The sequence below is a fragment of the Lissotriton vulgaris genome, chromosome 12, assembly GCF_964263255.1.
Source record: "Lissotriton vulgaris chromosome 12, aLisVul1.2, whole genome shotgun sequence".
Lineage (NCBI taxonomy): Eukaryota > Metazoa > Chordata > Amphibia > Caudata > Salamandridae > Lissotriton > Lissotriton vulgaris.
Genome location: NC_141700.1, coordinates 709,198,521 through 709,226,297, shown reverse-complemented (window position 1 = coordinate 709,226,297; position 27,777 = coordinate 709,198,521). Strand labels below are relative to the sequence as shown.

The following is a 27,777-nucleotide window of genomic DNA, read 5'->3' as shown; positions in this document are numbered from 1 at the left end:
TACCGAATCAAAATTTGGAAAGGGCACCAACAACATTCCTCTTCCAAACTGCAAATCAGTATCCAGTCATAAGCCCATATTTTCAAGTTCATAAAACAGCCACCCTTATAAGATGTTTTTTAAACTGTAGATTCCTTATAAAATCTCACTCAGGAAAATCTCTCTGTCACAGGAAGGATGTGTAGAATGCATAATTCTGGCCGTGACTGGGCCCCACTAAACTCACTGGTGTGATTGGAAATCTCCCCCTCAGAGCATGGGATGCAGTCGTAGCAGCAGACTCCTTGGCCTTCTCGAGTGGATTTTCTAAATCCAACTGTGCACATTTCACTGCAGGAGGACTGAGGAATCTGGTAGGATAGAAAGACATCACTTGAAATGACATGAGAATGTACAGTTAAATTTGAATGTGGTTTATACAGTGTCTTCTGCTGAGACCATGATTATGGTTCATGTTTCATCTTTGGTTTTTCCATAGAAACAAGCTTGTGTAAACCTCTCTTCTACAGCAAGAATAATGTGTGTGCATTCAGCGACTATCTTATCAGCACTTGTCAAGGAATGTTGTAAAGAGTCTTTGGCCCAGCTTAAGCCCACTGTCAAGCACTTTTGCAAGTCAATGCAACTCAATTTATTACTGTGTACATGTGCCTTTAAAATGGTGAGTAAACTGATGCTGTCTTTTGCATCACAAATTAAGACATGCGATTACCCAGGCAAATTGTTAGTAAAGGTGTACTCTCTTGGGAATGTATTGATAAACTGCATTTTGTAGTACTTTTAGTAGAAGTACTCAACCACTCACATACTTTGAAAATGCAATTCTCAAACCTACATGTGTAGGTCCAAGCCTCCGCCTCTCCTATCTCTTCTATGTAGATATCTCCACCACGACTGAAGAGATCTCAGCACAGGTATACCTTCATCTTTTAAGTGAATAATGAAGGGAGAGGGAGGAGGAGGGGTTTAGGAAGGGAAAAACACCCACCTATAAAATAGTAATAGACCCTCAGCACCCCACTTGAAAACCCATTTGTACTGAAACATCTTCCATAGCAAAATTGGAGGCAGGGGCTTGGAGCTTATTGGAAATAATGCTAAATATGCATTTTTAATTAATGCAAACAAAATGATATTTAAGTACAAAATAAATATTATGTTACTATTAACTATTGTAATAATCATTTTCATTTGAAAAATAAATGGAAGTATTTTTTTTAAATAATTAAATGCATTTAAATTAATTCGATATATAGCTTCTAGTAATATTGACTCCATGATAAATATCAACATTATGGGGCCGATTCCGATTCGGGAAAATGCCTCCCGAATAGCCATACGGAGCTTTTTTCCTGTACGATTCGTATGGAGAACCATACCCGTACGTAGGACCTAGTATGATGTGTACCCAAAGCAGTTCTCCGTACGAATCGTACTGAAGACCATACAACTCACTGATCCATACGAATTGCTTTCGGAATGCGCAGTATGCGATGTTCGTACGGATCAAAGCTGTATTTTCCGACCCAGCAAGTACGAATCGTATCGACAACACTCTGTACGACTCTTTTTCTACGGAAGCTTAAAACATCTGTAAAAGCAGATTTTGCCTCGAAATGCGTACGAAACTGACCCCCGGGGTACGGTGCGTACATCCCTGGATTTCAGGGATACGGTGCGTATGTCCCCGTGCATACACCCAATGACTGTTGTCGTACGGCGCATAGGGGTACGGTTCAAACCCTCCAAGGCCATAGGTGTACGGTGCATACACCCCGTGCGTATACCCCTTGCGATTAGGGGTACGGTGCGTATGTGAATGTGTGGCTCTCCGTACGAATTGCCTATATGCGACGTGTTCCATAGAATCACGTATTCATTACCCGGTCCGGATCGTACTTGGTGGGTCATACGGCATGTTTACAAATCGTACGGTTCAGTGTGAGAGTCTAATTAGTACGGATTTAGATTTGTTTTTCGTACGGTTCGCACGGATTTGGACGTATTTCTATCCTACGGATCGTACTACGCGATTCGGACAGATTTGTACGATTCGTACGGAAACGGCTTCAAATACGAATCGCTGTATGGATTCGTTTCCGGAATCGGAATCAGCCCCTATATGTGGATTTAAAGAAAATAAATCTTAAATTATTTAAATATACTTTAATATATCTAAATTAATTAAATATTTAAATTCAAAATTAAGTAAAAAGTGCTGTAGCATTTTGGGTTTTTGTTTTACATTTAATACAAATATACACCATCCATTGACATTATTATTTAACATAAATACATCTTTCATATTTATTTAAAATGTAATGTACTTTATTCAGCAAGATTTTTTTGAGGATTTAAGAACAAACAGACAAAAAAAATAATTGAACAACGTAAACATGTAGGTGGCAGAAGCTAATCATGAGTAAATAATTCCTACATCTTTGACTTTCCTACAGGAGCAGCAGGAAACTGATAGTATTAGGTTGTACATCAATAGTTTTCATGAATATTTTCGATAATAAAATAGAAACAAAATCCAGCAATTTTGGCAGGAGAAACTCAGCCAATAAAGTGTGATGTCAAGGAATCTTGATGCATCATGGCTGTATAAAGAGAGAAAAACCAGAAGAGACAGTGTGGGAGAAAGAGAGACAGGTAAGGGGAATAGGGCAATAGGGGACAGACAAGACCAAAGGAGTTGTTTGTCACCAGGGTACGAGGAGAGAGTGAGTTAGACGATCAGTCCAAACCAGAAGAAGCAGCAGTATTTTGATTGTCTTGTAAAATAGATCTAAAGTGTTACAAATGTTCTGAGAGATGGTGGGGTGGTCTGTGAAATTTTATTAGGAGATGTGGGTATTACATATGTATGTTACTCAAGTTCACCACCAGGTGTGGAAAGAGACAGGCTTGGACAATTTAAACTGTCAGTATAGCAGTATGACTCTTTGATTAATTGTTAATAGTCAAGGACTGCAAAATCAACATCCAAAAGGTCCAAACAGGGTGAAGCTGCATGCGATCACAAGAACATAATAAGGAATATCAGGTTTAAACTTCCATTTAGCAAATATATAAATTAATATTTAATACAAACATATGAATACTACTGTTTTTAATTTGGCATAATTGACAAAAGAAATCCTATACTTTACCATAGGGAGGTCCTCATTCCAGTGCCAAAGGACACAAGTGAAAAGTTACTGGTAATAACTTTACACTGATAAATTTGGTTCCAGTGAGGTGTACATGATGGCTGTTTGTTCCACACTCTCAGCACAAGATGACATTTGGTGAGGATCCCAAATCTTTTGAAGGCCATAAAAACATTTGCCTCTCAAAGTAATTATAAGCAACAATTTATTCACTTAGGGACCTGTTGACATATTTGGAAAATGGTCTTTTGCTGTAATGAACTTCGTATTACAAACAGGAAATGTAACTAAGCAGCCATTAACAGTAATTGCAATAAACTGTAGTCAAAAGTAGATTGAAAAAATAGATATAATCAAATTAAGCATCTACATATGTGCAACACTATTAAGCAGTCCACCAGAAGTTGCAATATTTGCCTCCATTTAAAATATAGGCCCTGATTACGATTAACCCCGGATGCAGTGTGCGTAGCGAGGCTACGCGGAGGTCCAGAGAGTTGAAAACAAACTCTGCTACGCTATGCTACCCGCCTCCACCCCTCCAATTATAAAAAGTAATTAAACATGATTAAAAAATAAACTAAAAACCACTTACCTGGCTTGCAGTGTCCCTGGGCTGCCCTCCTGCTCTTCTTCGCCATCTCCCTAATCCTTGTGAGCGCTGTGCATGCCCGCGAGCCTGTGCATTTCTTGCAAGAAATACGCGGGTGCAAGCGTCTGCGCAGTTTTCACAAGGATTACCAATAGGACAAAGAAGAGGGGAGGGCAGCCCAGGGACGCAGCCTGCCAGCAGGGGCTGGCCAACTCCGCTCCACTGCAGAGTGTGAGAAGAATTGCCTTCTCCGCAGAGAAGGTAAATCTCCGCACATTCGGCGGGCGAAGCAGAGGTCTCCGCCCGGGGTTAATTATGATGCCCATTGGTTGCGCGTGAGACCAACATTGCTTCAGAATGGAAGCAGACTGACTAGTAGTCGGCAGTTCCATCTCACAAATTGGGATGCGACCGCCCATGAAGCGGTCGGAACCATACATTTTTCCGATGCATGTTGCACTACAGCCTCAAAAGGGATGCAGCACAAGACACATTGGAAAAAAGGATGTTTGCAAACATGCATGCACCTTGTGACAGGAACCATGTGGTGTCTGGTGCACAGGGTATGGATGTTTGGGGGGGACCACAAGTGCCCCCCGGTCTCATAGTGGAAACCGCGGAAGGACGGTGCTAAGGGCCCCCAAAGTAGGCTTCCGACAGTTGTTCAATGGCAGTCCCTCCACCCGCTGCCTAAGACCACCGTGCATCATAATGTGGGGGTCAAACTGTGCCACCAAATGTCAGTTGGACGGCAACCATCGGCCTGTCAGTTGCGATCCAACTGGCATCATAATGAGGCCCTAAGTTTCTGAATTGTTTCTGAATGTTTAGTGGTTAAAATGTATTTCACAAACTCCATCATATTTGATCATATCTTACAGAGATCACAACCTTAAATGGGGGAGGCGTTTACCGTATTTGCCCCAAAAGATGTTTTGACAAATGTAACTGCTAATAAGATCATGGAATGTTCGGAGCTCTATTTTAGACAATTAAGTAGCTACGGGCTTATAATGGCCGGTATAAACCGGGCGCAAAAACATTCCAATGTTTGTCTTCATGTTTCTTCTTTTTTAATTAAGAACAATCTGCCCTAAGTGGGTAGAATGTTCCAATAGCCTTATAGGGCTTCTGCCTCGGGCCGTACTACTTGTTAAAGGCCCTCTCCCTCGGTATAGCCTTTCATCTGCAGCTTGGACCTATAACTAGGGTTCAGGGCCTTTACCAACTGGTACTGCCCCCAGCAGTGGGTTAAAAGGCTATATTGTGCATCTTTCAATATTGTAATTAGGTACAAAAAAATAAAAAAAAATTGCTTCGTAGATATATATATATACAATATTCTTCCTTTTCCTATACACAACTAAACAGTCATTCTAATACTCTTACAATATTTGTTATATTTGTCCTGTCGTACACTCAAAACTGATGCAGATTACCTCTCTGAACCCCAGCTTGTAAGGCAGAATGGAAAGAAGGGAGGGGAGGAAATGGGAGGTAACAGGGACAAGGCATTTGGCCTAGGCTTCTCCACACCCCGAAAGCACACATTGGGGGCTACTAGGCTACTATGTAAAATGATTAACAATGGCCTGCCGGTGATCTACACTTAGGGCGATTATCAGTTTGGGAGTGTGGTGGTGGGACTGTCCCGCTGCCGCACCTCCAAGCCCGCGCGAGGACCACCCATCGTATTATGATTTTTTTAGTCCCTTGCAGGCATTCCCATTGGAGTACCTTTACAATAGGCACCACAATGGGAACGTCAAAGGAAGTTCCAGCATGATATGGACAGTGTTGTGCACCACTTCTAACATCCACATGGAGTGAGGTGCTAGTGGGCCTTGTAAACTCCCTTTTCTTTTCTCACCGCCATTATTTTCATGGAGGAAAGATCTCGATCAAATTAGTGGCAGTGTGGAAATTTCTAATATGCTTGGCGGGACTGCGTCGGTCCCGGCATGCTTAAACTGCCTCAAGACCATTGCACCACTGCCAGGGAATAGTGGTGCTATGGTGGAGTCAGCAGGCCAAGTGTAGCATGACCGCCACGGTCATATTATGGTGGTTGGAAGACCGTCACCACCCCCTCACTAGGAACCTGGCAGTCCGAGGACTACCAGACTCATAATTAGACCCTAAGTGTTCTTTTTCTTTCCTTTCTTTATGTTGCCTATCGCATGTGTGAATGTCTTGAGTATGAGGAAGCACCAAATATACAAATTACAGAGTGCACCCTGTTTTCAGGAGGTTGTAGGAGAAACATATATAAACAATGACGAAGACAATACATAACATGGTGCTAGTAACCAGGTCTGGACACGAGTTTCAATGCTTGAAACCTGTTTCTACAATATCATAGCTGAAAGATCATGAACTCCGTATCTCAGCTCCATTCTCTGAAAGGTTGTTAACACGTAATGCTCCATTGGATGATTATTCCTTTGCTTTCACTCATTGGAAGTCTCACAAGCATTAGCAATGTATTAAAAATAATAATGCTGAAAGAACAATGTTGAATATTCCACATGAAGGCCTCACGAAGCGTTCTGGGCTAAATACACGTTGGGTGTAAAGTCCTGTTTCTGATGGGATGCAAATTAGGAGTAATGTAGTAAACTACAGATTATTACTTCTACAAGTTGCAATATTATCTAATCAAATGATCCAGCAAATTCACCTTGAGGGACTAAAGGACATTAACATAATATAGTAAATTTAAAATGTTGATATTTCTTTATGAAAGCACATCAGTATGGTAAGGTTGAGCGCCCTGACTACACTTTGGCGAAATCACTTCGACCGCAACTGGAAAGTGACTACATATCAGTGTTCACCCTTGAGGGCGGCGTATGATACTCAGACAGAGAGGACATCCTGGCAGAGTTGCTGTGATACTATACTCAGCTCTATACCTCCAGATACTTCAAGGAGGATAATAGTCTGACAGACTATCTATTTAAAATTGCCATGGCTTGGTTGTCTCCAACACAGCAACAGTTCCTTAGTGAACCAATTTCAGCTGAAGAGATGTATCTGCAAGGCTGCATAATCCTTGGAAACAGTGGGCTCCCTCCCACGCTACGAGAGGCAATCAGGGTCCTGCTGTTCAAGCCTGGCAGGGAACCACTGCATTGTCAGTCTTATAGACCACTGTCCTTATTGAATTTTAATAATACAATTCTTGCGAATGTATTGACAGGTAGACTTTCACTCCTCCTTGAAACCATTATCTCCCCACTCCAGTTGGGTTTCGTCCCCCACCACTCTACCTCTATAAATGTACTTACACTGATCTCGGGGCGTAGAGTATCCCCTGATGTCCTTGTAGGTATGGCCTTACTCAATGCGCAGAAGGCTTTTGATTCTCTTGAGTGGCTTTTTCTGTGGGTAACGCTTTGGTAACTCAGTCTCCCATGCTACTTTACATCTCTAATTCAGCTTCTTTATTCTCTTCCAATGGTCTGCATTCAAGGAAGACACTGACGAACATGTGGTCTCAAAACTGTATCGTACGTGTTTAGAATTGTTGCCCAATGCCGATGGCCGAATGCTGGAGGCTCAATCGCAAGACCTACAATGTTTCATGCTAGAAGACATTCGGTTTTACTGTCGTTCACAGACTAAGCTGGTCTCCCCAATTATAGACACAAACTGCTACCCTTAAAAATATAAAGACATCAGTTGAAACTCAAGTTAAAGCAAATATTGAGAAAGAAAATAGAAAAAGAATAGTAAATCTGTTATACATGAAATGATTAGGAACGATTAGGTCAATCAGGGAGGTTGGGGAACTTCTTGCTGAGTGGGCAACAAATGAAACGATTTTTTAGCAGAGGCGTCAAGGTACGTTGTTATAGGGAGCCATAAAACAGTGCGTTTCATCGCTAATTGAGGAGGAAAAACAAAGGCAGTATCTAATCTATGGTTGTGACAGACATTATACCACCATGCTTTAATCGATATCTTCGTAAAATCTTTCCAATTAGCAGTAATTTGTTGGAATGCAACTGCTATCAGTAAATCAATAATTCGTATATCAAAAGTAACCTGGTCCCAGCACGGAGAGAGACTACCAAGAAAAATATGAGTAAAAGTAAAAGGGACTTGGGTATGAAAAATATCATTGATTTGGGACCAAATCCGCTTCCAGAAGTCCTGAATAATAGTGCAGGAGAAAAGCATAGTAAATATTTGCTCAATATTTGCTTTAACTTGAGTTTCAACTGATGTATATATTTATTGTATTTCTTTTTTTAAAAAATTTTTTATTTGATTATGTATGCAAAGATTCTCCAGCTCATTTTGCTCCTCTTCAGGATTATTTGTTTTATTGTATTGACACCTTTTTATCTTCAATAAATTTTATTCTGAACTTAAAAATATAAAGACATTGATAGATGGCTAAGATTGACTCCACCTGCCCATCGACCTGCCCCAAGTGTCATGCTGCTGATGCGGACCTTCTACAATTGGCTTGGTTGTGCCCCCACATAGGTAATTACTGGACTTATATCTTTACACACATTTCCCAGATGGTGGACACGACATTGTTGCCAGACCCCCGGCTAGCGCTACAGGGCTGCGTGCATGTTATCCTAAAGTGGACCCGATTGTTTGTTGCAATCTCACTCCTTTTTGCAAAGTGCGAGGTTGCCATTCATTGCAGAAGTACACAATCCCCTACTATAGTACAATGGCTTAAGAGCCTTGGCTTTTGTGATGCAACCAGTGAACTGCATGCCCAGACGCAACTGCCAACGTGGCATTCTTGAGATGCTTGACAGCCCCTACACACGTATCTACTCGACGCCAATACGACTGACAGCAACTGACACCACAAGACATAGGCCTTTGCAATGTGTACATGTAACCAATGCCACTATTGTGTACCCCAACAACCGGTGCAATGTCTAGAGCACTCCCCCTCTAAATCCGCCATGGTCGTTGCCATACCTAGATGTTTCATAAATATTACATGAAAACTCAGCCAACAGAAATCCCCTCACAGATAATGATTTGGACAGCATTGCATATTATGATTTCTCATTATACTGTATAAATGTATAATTGTACAAGTGTTTCAGTTAATTTTAGCCACAATTGCGATATGTACGAATTGTCAATATATATGGTGTGCATACTATATTGAAAATTATAAATAAAAGTTTACAAATTAAGATATTCTATGATAGCTTTGGTCAAGAAGTGCTTCCAATGTTTTTTGCAGTACCTTAATTGCCTTTTGCCTGATTAATTCACATCATGTTCTTAAGGGGATATTGCTTAACACTGCAGTAAGTATATATTCAAATGTATATTATTATTACTAAGGTATTTATAAATAATATTTTAAACTCCTGGTTTTTTTGTTGTTCCATGCATTTCTTGCCTTACAATAAAGCAGTCTACATTTGTTACCTTTTAACTAAATTAGGTACACCTATGTTCAACGTATTTCTATTTATAAAGAAGTAGCGTATGATAAATTTAATTTGTATTTTTTTTTCGTTTCCTCCTTTTTACTTAACTTTTGTCTTCAGCTGTCACATTATAGAATATGGCAAGGGGATGTTCAACATATATGTGTGTAAAAAGTGTTTAATTCAAATGGGTACACAATCTGGACCTCAACAATGTTGTACATGCAAAAATTGTTGAATATCGTACCTTGTAGAAAAGTTAAAAACATGGAAGTTGCAAATAGCAAAATATACATGTTGAAGTTACTCAGTCTGAATAAGGCATTATAACCACAGTAAAAAGATGGGCGCTCGTATAGTCTTCTCAATATAAAAACTGTATAAAAACTTTGGATGCTTGTTTTTGTAAATTGTGGCACTGCGAGTTCCTTACAAACACATCCTTCCCAATAAAGGCATCTTAAAGAAATCAATATGGGCAGAAATACGAATTGATGCAACCAGTGGACTCATCTGTGATTTTTAAAATTGATGTATATATAATGCTTGGAAATAATTTGACATTTTCATCATGTAATAATTTTATTATCTTTGATTAGACTGTTGGCAAGTGTATTTGCAGGGCATTACTGTCAATGACTCTAAAAGTTAATTCAAAATGTTCTAGATTCCTTTCAGTATATTCCGGAGAGTCACCATCTCATCAGTATATATCTTGTGCATTATTCACAGGATCATATAGTATCTCACTGACTAGCAATGTTGTCTTTTGTTTACTGTGATTCAATTTTGCATTGCATTCATTAGGTCGAATGTTGTAAACATAAAGTTAGCTGCAAGCACTAAATTGATCGTAATAGATTCACTAAATTAGCAATTTACTGATTTTGTCATTGAACCAGACAAGGGTTTCGGGCACAGATATAATCTAAACATGTTAACCCCTTAGCTGCAGGGCAAATTCTGCCGCGGTGCGAGGGGGGAAGGGGGGCGGGGTTGGGCGTGGCGCTGTGGTGCTCATGACAGCTCCCGGCCATCATAAATCACGGTGGGCGTGTGCTCATGACGGCCTGGAGCTGTCCGAACTCCACCGACTGATTAATTCTCTCGCACAGGCGGGGAATTAATACCGCGTGGGTGGAGGTGACTCATGACGGCCGGTAGCCGTCATGACCACTCAAGAAGTTAAACTAAAGTACACATACATCTAAAACATCCACTAAGGATTGATCACTCTGTTCACCTGGTCATATCCGCCCAGCTTGATTAGGCTCTTGTTCAAGGTCAGCACTGGCTCTGATGTATGTCCTGGCTGATAAGTTCCCACCACTATACTCTCTGCCACTGCTTCTGCATTTAATTTCCAGTTCACTATTTCGTAGGCTGGTGGTGGGTTTCCACTGGCATCAAAAAACACATCATCACCTGTTGTGCTCCGGAAGTGAACTTTTCTGACATAATGAAGCAACTGTGAAGAAAAAAAGAACACCTTAAACCTTGGTATCCACATTGCAAGATGAGTTTACCAAAGCTTCACAAACAAGTTCACAGAAACATAACCTCCCCTGTGTATGTCACTCTGCTTTTGAGTTCAGCATTTTCCATGCTCAAAGATCTTTGTGGTTGCAGGTGCTTGCAGACAAAACATTATAGTTTTCTATCTGCCCATTATTTATCTTCACTTTGGGTGTATAATAATAATAATAATAATAAAGGGATCTTGTCATGCGCGGACTTAGCCCAATGGGCATCAAGGCGTGTATATTATGGGGGCAGGTAAGTAACGGCCAATATTGACTTGTCGGTAAAGAGCACAAGTTATCTTGGTTTGGTCAGTGAGATGACTGCACTCTTAGGGCAAATGCATTATATTTCCTGATTAACAAAGCCTATAATTGCTTTACATGATGTCTGCAGGCATTGCATTTAACCGTGATGTCACTTTTCTCTGTGTTTTATTGTGAGCTGAGCTGTTTTACATTACTGCCCTCTTCTCCTTGTTTCATGCCAGAGGGCCTCCTGCGAGTTCTCTTCTAATGATTTGTCTCAGATGAAAAAAACTAGTTTTACTGCCCTCAAAGTAAATATAGATACCTATGCCCAGAATTACTAAGATTTTGCATTGCATTGTATCACTTTTGCAGAACAGCTCCAATAAAAATCCTTTTTGACGTTTACTAAGCCATTCAGAGTCACTCTGTGTGGCTTTGCATGGTTTAGTAAATATAAAGTAATGCAGGACATAGCACTGACTTGCGTTACTCTGCATTCGGTAGGTATTGCATGGGTGGAGCATAGGCATTTCAGTGCACTCACCCATGTATCTGATGCAAACCCAGATTTACAAAGTCTTGTAAACCTTGGTGTGTGCCACAGTGGTGTGCCTAATTGACAGATGTGAAACAAGGGGAAATTTCTTTATTTCTTTTTTTTACTTCCTCTTTCCATGTGCGCTGCATTCTGGAGCAGAAATAGACAGAGAAATATACTTCTAAGAATAGTTTTTGAGCAGAAAAGTATTCCTCCTTGCACAAAAACAATCCTGAGGGTTACACAAGCACACTTGGACCATGCAAGGATGCCCGCATTGAACTAGGCAGCACACACTAAGATATGGAGCAGAAGTGCTGCATGTCTTAGTAGGTACGAACGAGAGGCGTATTGCTAACTGAGTGGATTATGGCATACGAAAGAGGCTGGATCTATTTTGCTGAGAACTTTTGTACTATTTACGGCATACCGTTTCGCATATTAAAGACTTGACATAAAATCAGATAGCCGAGTCTGGTCAAGTTTACTCACTTCCCACTCACCTTCGCCTTACTCAGAACCACCTAGCATTCAGAAAGCGACTTAAAACTTGGTATTCGACAAGTAATGCCCCACCCTTCCCCAAGCGCCTTGAGACCCTATGGGTATGTAGCGCGCTATATAAATTTCTTGACTTGACTTGACTTGACTAACCGAGGGGGTAGGTGCAGGAGTTCGATTTTCCTTGATTTCGAGAGGTAGAGGACGATATTGTCATCCTTTGTACTAAGAAGTGTAACAAAACCTAATGTTGGTAATTTTGTACTTGTTGCCCAAAGTCCTGAGAAGGCCTTAAATTGTTTTGATAGACCGAAATGCGTAGACATCTACCATTATCCGACACCATATAAATGTGGAATTGATTGTGAAAAATTCTACAAGAACTTGTCAAAAAAACAAAAAAAAGAAGCATAAAGTTATTTCAGCTTCCTAGGCTCTATGGCTGAATGGTGATTGTGAAAAAGGAATTAAGGCTAAAAAAGATTATGCCATGAACTTCCTTATGTAAAAGATTGGGCTTCATTTCAACCCAGGATAACAAGGGTTTAAAAAGTGTGATTTTCATGCGTATTTTTTATGTCTTGTTGTACAGTGTATATTATGTGGATTGACATTTGACGTCTGGATAACCTAGTGTAAAAAAATCTGGTTGACTAAAATAAGTAACCTAAACCAATTTCTTGTGTGTGTGTATAATTTTGTTGGTATAATGTTTTCTGATACCGAATAGATGAACAAAGAATATTAGGTGGTAGATTTTTTCTGTGTGTAAATTAATACCCCTGGAAAGACAATTTGTAGTATCTATCCTTTGACTAGAAGGTTCTTAAGAAGAATTACCAGAGGCATCACTGTATTTATTATTATTTTTTTTTTTTGTCTTAGTAGATACGGCACACTTATTTAGTCTCTTTCATGCAATGCAGTTGCCTTGCTGTGTTGCACTGCAAGAAAGAATAGTAATTCTAGCCCATAGTTTGTGCTTATTGAAAAACATATTCACTGCTCAAAGCAGCATGTCTATATTAATCGTGAGTTACAATTTCCATTGGTGATTAGTTTGATTGTTGTTTGTATAGTTGACCTTTTTGGAAAGGTAACATAACTATGGAAATATTTGTAACCGTTTTTAGAGTCTTTATTCCTGCCCACCTTCACTCAACATGGAAATTGAACTATCACAAATTCTATCCGTCCTCTCAATCATTTTTACCCTAATTAAAGATGTTTTCCAGCGTAAGTGCATTCATGGGTATTGAGGTGAAAATGGGGGAACCAAAATTTGAGGACGAGTGCAGCAAAGATGACAATTTAAATGCCTCCAAACGAAACAAGCCCTTGAGTCTGCCCGCTCATCTGGAAATTGAACTTTTCATTTTTAACATTGTTGCTATCTACAAATATCTTCTTTTACTTCTAAATTGGTAGGCAGAGCATTACAACGGAATGCTGAATACACCCTAGCTTGTCTTCCCATATCGCTTTTTGTGATAGGATCAAGAAAAAGTGTCATATGACTTTGGGCCTTATTATGAGTTTGGTGGTCCATAAAAATGCCTTACCTGCGGTCCAACCACAGTGAAATCGGTGGTCCAACCACCATATTACAAGATGGGGGGTTGCTATTACAAAGATCGCAGCTGAACCGCTACCACTGCCAGCACGACATATCAACGGGGTCACCGATGGGGAAAACCAGATGCTGTAGGGCAGTACAGAGGAGTTCCAATGACACCCATATTACAAGTTGCTGGTCTGACAAGCCAACCACGGCAGTGTGACCCCCAGCTTCAAGTCGGCAGAAACAAAGGATTTGGGGTGAATACTCACCCCTCTCCTGTTCTACCCATCAAAGTTTGCTTGAATTCCTCTCTCTAGGTCCCCCCTTCACTGCAGCATCTTCACCCCGAAGAATATGACCCTGTTTGTGGTGGAATACAGGTTAAGTCCATTTTGTACCATATACCTATTGCCTGGACTGGTCACATATGGGCCAGCCTCTGGCAATCACTAGTTTGTATTTTTCCACATGTATCATGCATAATTGTACATTTGACACATGTGCAGTCGAAATGTACACACAGGCATCGATAGATATGGAAAACCATTTCCCACCACCGCAAGACTGTCCAAGCCAGACCCCGGATCCCCGCAGTCAACCCATAATACGTCAGTCAGAGGACCCCCTGTGTCATGGTCCTCTAGCAGCAGTGGCCACAGTGTTCAGGCGGTCAGACCACCAAACTCATAAGGTTAAAGGCTGTGTAAAGTCACGTCTGCTTGTATGGTCCTTTGACATCACAATAGGCTACTTCACTGGAGTTTTGTAAGCCCTTCTTAGCAATTTAGGGCCTCATTATGATGACGGTCGGAAAGCATTCCGATCAACTCTGTCTTGGAATCGTTTCTGACCGAATTGCATTCTGGGAATCCGACAGAGTAATGCTGACGCTTCCGAACACCATTCGTTGGGACTCCCGTTGACTTTAATGGAATCTTGTGCTCCAACCGACAACACAGGCTCCCATTGAATAAAGGGGCGGTTGTGGAAAACCTTTACCCCTGTGGCAGGCACCACATGGTGCCTGCCACACTGTGCATGGTTGGTAGGAGGGGACCGAGGCCACAACCAGAAGCCTCCAGGTGAAGAGGGGACCGCTACAGGCCCCCAAATTCAGATTCCGACAGCCGATCCATCTCAGACAAACCACATTGGAAAGGCTGTCTGAATCCAACAATGTAATGCGTCGGTCATGAATGCGGTCCATAGAGCCGTACGGGTTGGTTCAGTCTGACTCGGTTTCTCTGAATGACGGTCAGAACCAAGTCGGAATGACCGAACGGTTACCTAACATCCTAATTAGTCGGTCGAAAATGTTTTAGAGTCAATCAGAAACAAGGCTTCCAACACGGATTCAGACTAACCAGAGCCTTTCTGACCAACATTGTAGTTGGCCCAATAGTTTCACTCAGAGCTATGGTTATGCTTAGAATCTAGCTTGTAAGAAAGCCTCTTATCAGTTTAATTGTGAATATTCCATTATCTGTTTTCTAATCGTGCATGCTCAATGCAGACATTTTGATTTCATTTCTGAAATTATTTTTGTATCAGTTCTGTTGAACTCGACTGCTCCTCAAAGAGCGAGTTAATGAAATGGTGCTGCTGAGGATCAATGTAGTCATCACTGTTTAAGTCTGGCTTGAGAGCACAGCAGTTGCTAGACATTATGGGGCTTATTACGATGTTTCCGTAATTGCCTCTGACCAACTCCGTCTTATTCTCGGGACTGACCAACCTAGGGTCTGCGGTTCCGACCTCCTGATTACGATGTGACTGAACACTGTATGGTTGGATTCTCACTGTTCTCTACAGGATCTTGCGTTACTGCTGTAAAACGGCCTTAATACAGGGTCCTATAAAGAACTGGGGGTCGGGGGGTGTAAAACCCTGCACTGTCACAGAGTGCATTGTTTTACAGGGGGCTACCCAAGGTACCACATCGACCACCGACCATAGATCGACTAGGCAAGGGAGCCTTGCTTGAGGCACTCAAAGTCGCGTTCCGACAGCCTTTCCATGTCGGAAAGGCCGGCATGAAAAGGCAGTGCCATACAGACATCGTAATCCCAACAGTGGGAACACTGGCCATTGGGGGTTATGGTGCGATTTCGTTTGACAGAAAGCTCAGAGAGCCAGTCGGAATGACCGGCCAGTTTATGTTCCGACCACCGATGTCTTAATTGGCCGGTTGGACCACAAACCGACAGAGTCGGTCGGAAGGCCTGCAACTGTGGTCGGAATTTTGTAGGGTGGTAGGGTTTTTACTGTAATGATTCTTGTTAGGCCTTCTGGAACAAGATTATAATGTTGGAAAGCTCTATTTTCTACATATTTTTACTTTTATAATAGTATGCAAGAGGTTTGCCAGTTTGGCTCACTAACAAAATATTGCCTCTGAAATTATAGCCCTACTAAAACATAATGACATAAATATTGTTGTCAAAAGTATCATCATTGTATACTTGTAATGCAAATAAAAAATATATCGGAAAACAATATTGTTGTCACTAATATTATACAAAATACTGATTTTCAAATACATATAAATATTATACATTAAATATATTAAAAAAGTAACATTAATTTAATACAAATTAAATATATTTAATTAATAAATCAATAGAAAATAACTGATATACTTATAAAAAGCACACACATATATTACCTACTGGCGGTCGCCAGTAGGTAGTTATAGTTAGGACCTAGTTTCCATAGGAAATCCGCAGCATTCTATTTGGACTAACTTTGGCGCCGGTGGATGAATCTTTGCGAATTTCTCAAAGAAGATGGCCCGCTCCGCTCCTTCCCTGAAAGTTTGGGGGGGATTAGTCAAGTGGGGGCTGAGATAAAACGGGGGTCCCAAAACGTGTTTTCCCCATGTTATTTTCCAAAGGACGATTAGACACGGCTACAGCACGAACAGCTGAACGGAATTATAAGAAATTTGGCAAAAAGGTAGAATCTGGTTCGCAGATCACGCTTTTCTTTAAATGGTGTAAATCCCTTCAGTAATTGCTGAGAAAATTAAAGTTGAAATCAATGATATATCTATAAGCGCGCACCCGTGATGGCACACACCTGTGCGCGAGCGGAATTTTAATTTGCTGTTTTACGGTTGTCAACATTCGATTCGGAGGAAATCAGGAAGTGTTGACCGCCATTTTGTCAGTGCGAGTCAACATATTGTAGAGAACAAAGGGGCAGAACGTGGTAAGGGGGCAGGGTGGAGACTCCCTGCCCCCATAGGTTTTCTCAGGGGGTCCATTAGGGACCCCCAAGGCCAAAAGAAATATTTTATTTTATTTTTACAAAATCGCGCGGTGCGCGCACCCGGTCGCGCACCTCGATGTACAAGAGTGTGAGAAACTATAGTGGAGATCGTGGAAAGGGGGCAAGGTAGAGACTCCCTGACCCCCTAGGTTTTCTCAGGGGGTCCATTAAGGACCCCCAAGGCCAAAAAAAACATTTTTTTTCTAAAAAGTTGCGAGGTGCGCGCACCCGGTCGCGCACCTCGATTTACAAGAGTGTGAAAAACTATAGTGGAGATCGTGGAAAGAGGGCAAGGTAGAGACTCCCTGATCCCCTAGGATTTCTCAGGAGGTCCCTGAAGGACCCCAACGGGCAAAAAAAAAAAAATTTCAGAAGAAATACTGCGAGGTGCGCGCACGTCAACAAACAAACACAAAAAAAATATAGTTAAATAACATGTTTGAGAGTTTAGATGTTGGTTGGCTCTAAAAAGAGCCGTTGTGTTTATAAAGTGTTTTGATACCTACAAGTAAGTACTGATGCAGAGTCGTAAATTCAAAAGAAAGACTCTGTTCCCGTCATCTGTGAAAGGTAAACCATCTCTTCTATAAATGCCTTGCATGTTGTAACGCAAGTTGTTGTGGTATATAGAACCCATTCCATAATCTCTGAGGAAAGCAGAAACAGACTTTTTCACATGTTTCCTTGCTTTCTCAATCTGTGGACAATATTGGTTGGACCTATTCCATTTTTGTCTTTGGCATATATTTGAATATACCAAGGCAGTTTGTGGAAAAAGTGACATCAATTGCCCAAAGGTTTCCTTTAAAAGCATTTCCAGACCTACCCCAGTCAAAGTGCCCAGGTCATTTCCACCACAGTGCACAACAATGAGGTCAGGGTGTGGCAGATGTAAAAAGGATTTTACCAATGGCATCAATTGGTGACATTTTAATTCTCTCTGGCCAATCCACATAATATCCACATTTGGTAAATCAAGGTTGAGAAAGTATCTATTTTCTGCATATCTTTTACTCCAGAAAATATATGTATGTCCTATAACCCAAACTTTTAGCATTTTGAAGGCAGATCCAGTAGTACTCAGATGGGCTCTGGAAGTGAAATGACAGTTAGAAGCTGAGAGTTTAGAAAAGAACGTGGATGAGGTTCAGTGCAATTGAAAAAATAGAAATGATTGGTTGTTTCTTACAATTCAAGATTGAAAAGTAGGGTGCATGCTAATGTTTTTTTAAAGGAAAAATGATATTGGTTGAGAAAAAATCATCATAACTAACAAAGCAGTGGATAAGCAGGTGTATTTGAAGGTCAAACAGCCTTGCTGGTTTTTTTTTTTGCAACATTGAGGTATGAACTTCTGACCTGTGTCTTCAGCCAGGTACAGTATGAGGTGTTACCAGGGTAACAGGCAGAGAGGGCAGAGGGGGATGGTTGAACTGTATGTGACTTTGAAAATATTGAAAGGTAGAACCAATTGAAATGTTAGTTTTTTGAATTTGTGTGGGAAGAAATGTGATTGGTTATGTACATGAATGGGGGTCTGAAATGAGAGGGAATCTGTGCTATTATTCTGAGGCTGCAGTGACAGAAGCATTATTCAGAGATTCTGCATAAGAAAATTCTGGTTTGTGACTGCCACTGTTCTAAATCTTCAAAAGCATTTTTTAAAGGTGAGCCTCTAACTCTTTTTCACTGTATTTCTCCTTTTATTTTGCCTTAGTCACTATAACTGTTTCACTCCCTCACAGTCTGTCACTATCCTTATTTTTCTCTCACTGTTTTCTTTTCTTTCCACTACTCTTCCTTTTCTTTCCTCTCTGTTTCTATAAATGATTTTGTCTCACTTACTACTTTTTACTTTCTCTTATTATGTTTTTTTCCTCACTCCTCTTCCCTCATCCTGATGTCTAATCCCTCACTGTTACTGCTTTTCATTCACTCTCAGTACTTTTTCCTTATTCTCTTTCCTCACTTTCTTTCCTTCAACTCTCTTTCCTGACTTCCTCACTTCATCTCAGTTATTCCTTTTCATTTATTCGTTCTCTTTACTTTTTCCCTCTTTTTCTTCCTTACAACTGTTAGAATTGTCAGATTGTCACCTTGTAGTTTTGCAACCATTTTTTAGTATACTGTAGAAATGCCATAGAAAATGTTTTAAGAGTAGATAGTAATTATTTTAATGATTTGCAATCAATAGTATCATGTGTCTAGGATCACACTGTGAGTGAAGCTTGATTTTAAATGAATCTGGGTGAATAATTTCTTTAGTTGATGTGTTTAAAAATATGGGAATACATGTATTCTTGAAGTCAGTTAGGCTTTAGGATATGTACTGCTAGAGAATCTTAGGCAGCATGTCTGTCAGGCCTCTTAGTTCCCAAGTAGGCTCTATGCTGTGCAATAAAAATTCAGGGTGTGCTGTTGAAATGAAAAATGAATGTTATGTCTTGCTTATATATATATATGGCCTGTTTTTGCTAGTAGAGACAGTGAGATGGTATGAGCAGAGACACACATAGTGGAAGCAGAGACAGACATGGTAGATTACATGCAACATCCTGGGCATGTGTCTAAGATCACACTGTGAGCGAAGCTTGATTTTAAATGAAACTGGTTTGAGTGTTTTGATGTTGTATTTATATTCATAATAAAAAACATAGATTTTCACACATATTTTATTTAGGGGTTAGCATTTAAAAAACCTTGCAAATTCACTAAAAAAACATAGGTTTCACACATGTTATAGTTAGGAATTAGCATTTAAAAAACCTTGCAAATTCACAGAAAAAACCATAGGTTTCACACACGTTATAGTTAGGAATTAGCATTTAAAAAACTTTGCAAATTCATTTAAAAAACCTTAGGTTTCATATCAGTTATAGTTAGCCGGACAATTTACTCATACAAAACCATTGAAATTCCCACGTTATAGTTAGTTGTACTCACTATAACTGGCGCGCCCGCAATGCACTGCTATTGACGTCACATATTACATCACTCATGACATAGTCAGTGACATCACTCATGACATCACTGATGACATCTCAAATGACATCACTGATGACATCATCCTTGTGAAAGACTGGCAGACCCTCTCACAGTGTAATATAAGTTTGAAAACACACATTGAAAAATAGAATCAAAAAATTAAAAAACAATGGAGAAACTAATTCCAGTTAGAACAACCTATTCAAAAATTGAAAAATCTACATACACATTTACTCATTCACCAACATTTCTATATAGTTACTCATACACATACTCAATCATCATATGTACTCATTCACCTATACATTTTGTTACACACCGACACTCATCCTTAGAGTTACTCACACACATACTCACACATGCAAATAAATTATAAAACAACCATTCACTTTTTTATACAGCTATACATACACCACTACTCTAACTTCTACAAAAACGTACACATACTTTTTTTCTAAAACAATCACTTATAGGAACAAAAACCTATTTATTCAGGAACTCTTACAATCTCTCACTCTCACACATACTTACCTATATGCATCAATTCTCACATATACTAATTTAAAACATATGTAGTTACTCATAAAGATATGATTGAGACAGTCATTCACTCACTAACACACCCATACAGACACTCATGCAACCATAAAGTCCTGCACACATGCTGTCTTCAAAACATATACAAACAGTAAGCCACTCATTCATTCATCTATGCACAATGTAATACCCCCCACCAAACCATACAGACACTCATACTAATACTCAAAAAACAAACTAATAACCCATACAGACACTCATGTAGGTACTCACCAACCCAAGCAGCCATCTATAGATAAAGTGAGACCGTGATACAGATATTTACAAATTTAAACAATAATTTCTAATACATGTATTTAGTAAGATACACTTAATAAGTCAGTTATACAATCAATTAAAAAAAAACATCCATTTGGACACTTATTTAACCGTTTGTTCTTCCATCGACGTTTAGGTACACATATATAAAACATATTTTTTTCAGAAAGACACACATTCACTGGATGATGTCATCAGTGATGTCATCAGGGATGTCATTTGAGATGTCATCAGTGATGTCATTAGCAGTGCATTGCGGGCGCGCCAGTTATAGTGAGTACAACTAACTATAACGTGGGAATTTCAATGGTTTTGTATGAGTAAATTGTCCAGCTAACTATAACTGATATGAAACCTATGATTTTTTAAATGAATTTGCAAAGTTTTTAAACGCTAATTCCTAACTATAACGTGTGTGAAACCTATGGTTTTTTTCAGTGAATTAGTATATATAATTACATAGATATATAATTAATAATATTAGTAAACAAATATTTCAGTTCATATTATACCGTAATAATTCATTTAAAATGTAATAAAAAATACCCCCCCAAAAACAAATATATAGATAACCAGTAACCTCAAAATATTTTAAAACATGCAAATGTAATTACAAATATTAAAATAAATAACACACAATAATTACAATTTATTAAAAATATATTAGAGATTAAAAAATGATACTTATAAATATTATTATTTAAAATACACAAAAACAATAATATGATTTAAGTAAACAGAAACTAAACTTTCAAAATCTACAAATTATAAATATACTATTCAACTATTCACTCTCCAATTTAAACAACACCACAAAAGGAGGGTTAAAATGTAATATTCCCGGGGGTGTGGTTTCGGTGCCGCTTCAAGATGGCGGGCCTGCACTGAGCTCCGATGGGCAGGAGATCTTATCCGATGTCGGAGACCACTCCAGCGCTCGCTGAGGGATGCGACTTTACAGCGTCTCTCCCTCTTCACATGGTGAGTCGCTGGAGTTCTGCAATATCACAGTCGCCACAGAGGAGAGGTCGTGTTCGCCATTTTGAATAGTGGGTGCGTTCCCCTTTTCTCTTTTGAAACGATCTAAATATACCGTGCTCATGTTTCTAAGAGCTATTGGAACAACACTATGCTTCAGGTCTCATGAATTTCTAATCTTTCTCTTCCCTTTTTGTAATTTTTGGAGTGACCCTGTGCAATAAAGCCTTATTCTTTATGTTTCCGAGTGACTTTTACTCTTATTTGCTCTATGGAAAATTTTCTTAATTACATTTAATAGATTAATGGCACCAAGTTTATAGACACTGCAGACATTTTTTGATACCTCATTATATTACTTGAGAGAGAGGCTGTCCTGCGGTTTTCTCTTTTTATATTCTCCTAACTGCTAAAGTTAATAATCCTCATCGCAGGATTGAGTTTGCTTTGCAATATTGCAGATTCTATTTTTTGATCTTCAACATATATAGTGCTTCATATAGGTTCCTCCTCCAGTATAAGGGGAAATTCAGGAATCTTAAGTGATTATTTTCTTCCAAACTCATTACACTTTCAGACTCTGACTCTAATGACAGCGACATGGAAGACAACCCTCATCACAAACCTGAATCTTTATCAGGTACCACTTCATTCAAAATTGCACCTTTCAACTAAAACGCCTGTGAGCTCCCCCAAATGAACAAAAAAGACCCTTGTCTCTAGTGCATTCTCTGTTTCTATGGATCTGATTCTTGAAGAAATGTGTGCATTAAAACCCTTCACAGAGGAAAATATTAAGACTGCAACTCCTGGATAACAAACGGTCTTCTCTGGAATCACATGTTATCATTATAGGACAATCTATGAAATCTGCTCTCGCATTTCCTCGCTGGAGTCAGAATTAGCTCTTCTCAAGAAAACACACTAAAGTCTTGGAAAATCGAAATCACAGGAATAACCATCTTATTTATGGTCTCCCTGAAAATATTGAGGGTTCTAACCTGACATTTTATTTTCAATCTTTTATACCTAAGCTTCTGGACAAGTCTACCTCTGTCCCACTTAACATACAATGGGCTCACAGGCTTGGCCCCAGAGTTCCAACAATACCTTGTGGTGTCATCCTGTTCTTCTTGCAATATACTGATCTGCTACAAGTCATGTCGGCTGTTAAATCCCAACAACTAATTTTTTGGGAGGGTCATCATTTGTTCTTCTCACATGATGTAGTTAAAGCCACTGCAGATTGCCGGAAAAAAATCTTGATCTCCGTCCTCAACTAAGAACCATAAATGCCAGATTATGGCCTAATCCAACCTTGTCTTTTTAATGTCACTTACAAAGAAAAGACCACCACTTACGAGGATCCAGCAGCTTGAAAGATTTTCTTCTACAACTTGGAGCAGATGGCATGGGCACTACGAAAACTACTTCATTGTAATTTTGTTAGTTTTTTGCCTGCTCTCTTTTATGTATAATTCTCTGAATGATATTATGTTGGAAGCTGGGTTTCTGTTGCAGTAACCCCCTACTTTTTGCCATACTACTGATGCACTCCGACTTGATGTGCCCTGGGTTTCTGCCAATGAAGTTCTCAGGGCCTGTGTTCCTTCCCCAAAACTGTACCTTGACTCCCAATTGGCACCTCTCTGGCCACATGTCAGTCCCCTGTAAAAGGTAACATGGGTACCATGGGCACTGTGACTAGCGAAGGCCTCTAAGCCCTGCAGCACTAATTGGGCCACCCTTAGAGGCCATGTACCTTTATACATACACACTGCCATTGCAGGCTACGTGTTTTGTTGCAGAACAAAGTGAAAAGTCGACATAGCACACATCCCTGTGTGCCATGCCTACAACCCACTACCATTGCATAGGTCAGCCACCCCTCTAGCTGGGTCCACTATACCAGTGGTGTGGGTACAGGTGCATGAGCCTGGTACCCCTACAGTGTCTAAGCAAATTCTAGGACATTGGAAGTACAGTAATGCCATTAAGAGTATATGGTGCTGGGAGTTTGTCATTATGAACTCCACAGCACCGTAATGGCTTTATTTAAAACTGGGAAGTTTGGTATCAAACTTCTAAGCACATTAAACCCACACTGATGCCAGTGTGGGATTTAATGAAAAATGCACTCAGAGGGCATCTTAGAGATGACCCCTGAAAAATTACCAGCCACTGGTGGGTTACCTGACTTGTACACCCCAGGCTGCCACCACAAGACATGTTTCTGAACCCCTATGGTGGGAGGCTTCGCTCCCTGAGCCCAGAAACAAAGCCTTTCCTGGGTGAAGTGTTAACACCTCCCCCAGGCCAGGAAGAGCCATTTGTGGCAGGGAAACCTCAAAGGCTTTTCAACCTTTGTAATGCTACCCCAGCCTCTCCTGCTATCAGGAGCAGGCCCCCATCCTGTCTCCTCTCCTTTTCGGCAGGAAGACAGGTGGAAAAAATTAGCCAGCCCAAAAGGTGTGCCCATCTCTGCCAACTCCACCACTGTGTAGTCACCTTAAGACAGTAGCCCATTGGCTACTTAACTCGGGACCCCTCAAAATACCCCCTAGATACAGTATTTAGGGGGCAGCCTTGAACCAAGAAGTTAGACAAGGAACCAAAAGAAGAAAAAAAGAAGAAGGACTGAACAGACATGCTGAAGCTAACAAGAGGAGACTCCCACTGACTTGGCCCAAGCCCTACCAGCCTGTCCCCACCTCAAGCCTGCGGAAGTGAAACTCCAGTGTGCCCTGCAGCCAGCAGCCTCAAGATCCATGAGGACCTGCCAAGCCTCCAAAAGAAAAGTCTCTGTCTCCCGTGAACATCGGATTTGTTCACCAACAGATTCCAGGTCCAGCAATTTCTGTGAGTCTGCACCACTCTGCACTCGAAACCCACAGCCCAAGTTTGAGTGGCCCAACACCACAAGGAGGTCTCCCTGGTGATCCTGACCCATGATCCTGTGACCCCTAACCTGCCTCAAGCCTCCAGCTGATGCCTGCAGCCTCAAACCGGAAGGTCCACCCAACTGCGAACAGGAGCTGGTAAGAAGTTCTGACCCTAAAAGGCACCCCTACACCCGATGCCCCACGGCCTTAGGGTGGCACAACCAACGGTGCCTAACCTTCCCCATGCATCCCAACTTACCTCTCCAAGCTGTGGTCACACCCAAAAGAACTTTGTTCCCGAGCCTGCAGTGTGTTTGCATACAGGAGACTCCCCATTGAAAGCTACAGGTGCTTGATGCCAAAACAGCACTCTGCACCCAGCCGCCCCAGTACGGCTGGGGGTGTACCTTTTGTGCTGGCTTGAACCCACATTTGCCCTGGACCTAAATCCAGGAGCGTTGCTACCACAACCCAGTGGCCTGCTTGTAAGCAGCCATCAACCAGAGGCCCTCTATCCCCAATTGGATAACACTGGGTCTAGGCACTCTGCCCGACCACCCTAGTGCAGCTGAGGGTGTAACAAGAGTGCATCCTTGACCTGGGGGACCTCTGAGTCTACCCCCAGAATACCAACCAACTCAACCGAATACTTACCTTTGAACCGATAACCCTATTTTCCTCCATAGGATAACATTGAATATATGAGGTTACAATGTAAACAATTACAATGCCTGCCTTCACAATGCAGTTTTTACATCGCAACTACCATTACAAAGCACGATTTTGCAACACATGTCATTACAATGCATTTTTAGAAAGTACCATTACAACACATACCATTACAACGCCTACCAATACAACGCATACCATTACAACGCATAACACTTTTGGTGCAACAGTATGGTAAGTGTTGGATAGTGTAGGGGTAAACATTACTATTCCCATTCCAGTGAGTGCTTCAGAAGGGTAAGTGTTAGATAGTGTGGGGGTAAAAATACTGTCCCCATGTACCCCAAAACCAATACCTACCCTAAAACTTTACTTACCTTATAATACGTTGTAATGGCATGCGTTGTAGTGGCATGCGTTGTAATAGCATGCGTTGTAATGGCATGCAATGTAAAGGCAGTAGCGTTGTAACAGGTGCGTTGTAAAGGTAGTGCATTGTAATGACTGCATTGTAATGGTTGTTTCCGATAATAGTGACTGTTTTTCTGTGAAGGTTTTCTAAGTGTGGAATTGGTAACTAAATACCAAAAACGCATTTACTTACCTGTTTACAGGAAATGTCCCAGTGCAGTCTCCAGGTATAGCGCACTGTGTAAGAGAAGTAATCTGTAAAGTAATCTACTTGACATTCTACTAAAAAGTCAATACAAAGTATATGTACAGTATATCAAAAGCATTGCATTACTAGTGGCACTACTGTAATCAAATCAAAGTGCATATACAATGGCAATTCAAACTGTTTACAAACTGCATTACTACTGTAAAGTATTTATTGCTTACCAGTGCCAGGCTTACTTGGCCCAAGAAAATAAAATAACTAAAAGAATATTTTTTTTCAAAACCAATTGGTCTGAAGTTCAGTCTTTGGGTGTGTGATATTATTTGCTAATTGAGTGTATACAACACATGCTTAACACTACCATCTGATAAAGCCTCACTGCTCGTCCACACTCCCACAAATAGAGAGTAAGGTGCTATCTACTTTTACCTCTGCCTCCCTTTGGGGTTCCACTGGACTCTGTGAACACTATACCTCACTTTGGTATGGTATATACAGAGCCAGCTTCCTACGTGTTGTATTCTAGTTACATTTTGATGTTGTACTTTCTCATATTATATTGTCTCTCTTACTTCTAATTACAGGTGCATCTCTCCCTCCTTTTTCCTCATATGGCCTCATCAATATGTTGATGTCCTTATTCAATCCAAAGCTGCCCTGTCATCCGATGGGGCTTGAATGTTGTCGTGGTCGTTGCATGGTGTCACCACCCCCCTTTAGCTTTGTGTTTTGTAGGTATGTTTTTCAGTCGTCATTTGTATGACCGTATTGTCTTTTTGTTTCTTGTTGCATTTTCCCTTTTTTAATGTTTCTTTATAGGGTCCCCCTTTATCTTTTCTTCTTTCTTTTAATTACTCCATTGTTCCCTTTCTCCTTTTTCTTCATATCAAACAAAAGTCCTATCTCTATCTTTTTACCTTTTCATATTTGTTGTATCCTAATATTAATTTACCACTGTAAGCTTATTGGTTGTTCATGTTATTGTCTTCATGTTACATTCCGAGTTACTACTTGGAATATTAAAAGGCTAGTTAACCCTATTAAAAGACTATGGGTGTTATCTCATTTAGCTAAATTGAAAACTAATATTGCATTACTTTAGGAATCACATCTTGCTGAATCTGAAGCTTCCAAGTTGAAGACATGGTGGGTAGGTAATGTGTTCACCTCTTCGGCTGTAGGTAAGAAAACTGGAGTCTTTCAGTTTTTCATCATGAATCTGACTCTGAACGTCATTGGGTTATTGTTAAGCTTCTTATTGATAATGTACCCTTAGTTATTTTTAATGGATATGGTGCAGTCTCTGTTGATAAGGTATTTTGTATAACAATTTCTGACAAACTGCTTTTATATGATGATAACTAAGTTATATGTGGTGGTGACTGCAATCAAATTCATGACCCCATATTAGACAGACACTCAACAGTTAAGTTTGTTCATACTAAAATGCATTCACAATTCACTTCCACAATGCGCCGAAAATCATTAGTCGATATTTAGAGACTCTGCCACCCAGACCTTCAGGAGTATAGATTTACTCAGCCCCACACAACTCACAATCCCGTATAGATGACCTATTTCTGAGTAAATAATTACCTCAACATGTTCTTCAGTCTATAATAGGTTCTATTTTAAAATCCGATCATGCCCCAGTTTATGTTGATATTGAACTGATACCATTCGCTCCACATGCAGGTAGATGGCGCTTTAATAGTTCATTACTCTTGGACCCGAAATTCTCCAGCCAATTCAGTTCTTTTGCTTCTGTATTCTTTGCCATTAACTTAACACCAGACTATTCTCCTCTAATGATCTGAGACTCTTTTAAAGCTGCCACTAGAGGTTTTATATTACATTTTGTTTCACAAAAGAAAAACATCTTTTGCTATTTTGATATTGCTATTCAACTACTTAATACAAGTAAACAGCTAGAATATACTTATTATCATTCCAACAATGAATCTTCCTTGAAAAACC

At 40.2% G+C, this 27,777-nt stretch overlaps 1 protein-coding gene across 1 annotated transcript in view; it reads right to left on the bottom strand.

Moving 5' to 3' along the window:
* The window catches only part of LOC147678065 (vomeronasal type-2 receptor 26-like), an 89,445-nt gene that overhangs the window by 40,925 nt on the left and 20,743 nt on the right, over positions 1–27,777 (bottom strand). The window contains exons 2-3 of the mRNA XM_086945615.1: positions 10,414–10,638; positions 227–350 (exon numbers count right to left, since the gene is read on the bottom strand). Of these exons, the coding sequence (XP_086801741.1) occupies positions 227–350; positions 10,414–10,638 (349 nt within the window). The remainder of the gene's footprint in view (positions 1–226; positions 351–10,413; positions 10,639–27,777) is intronic.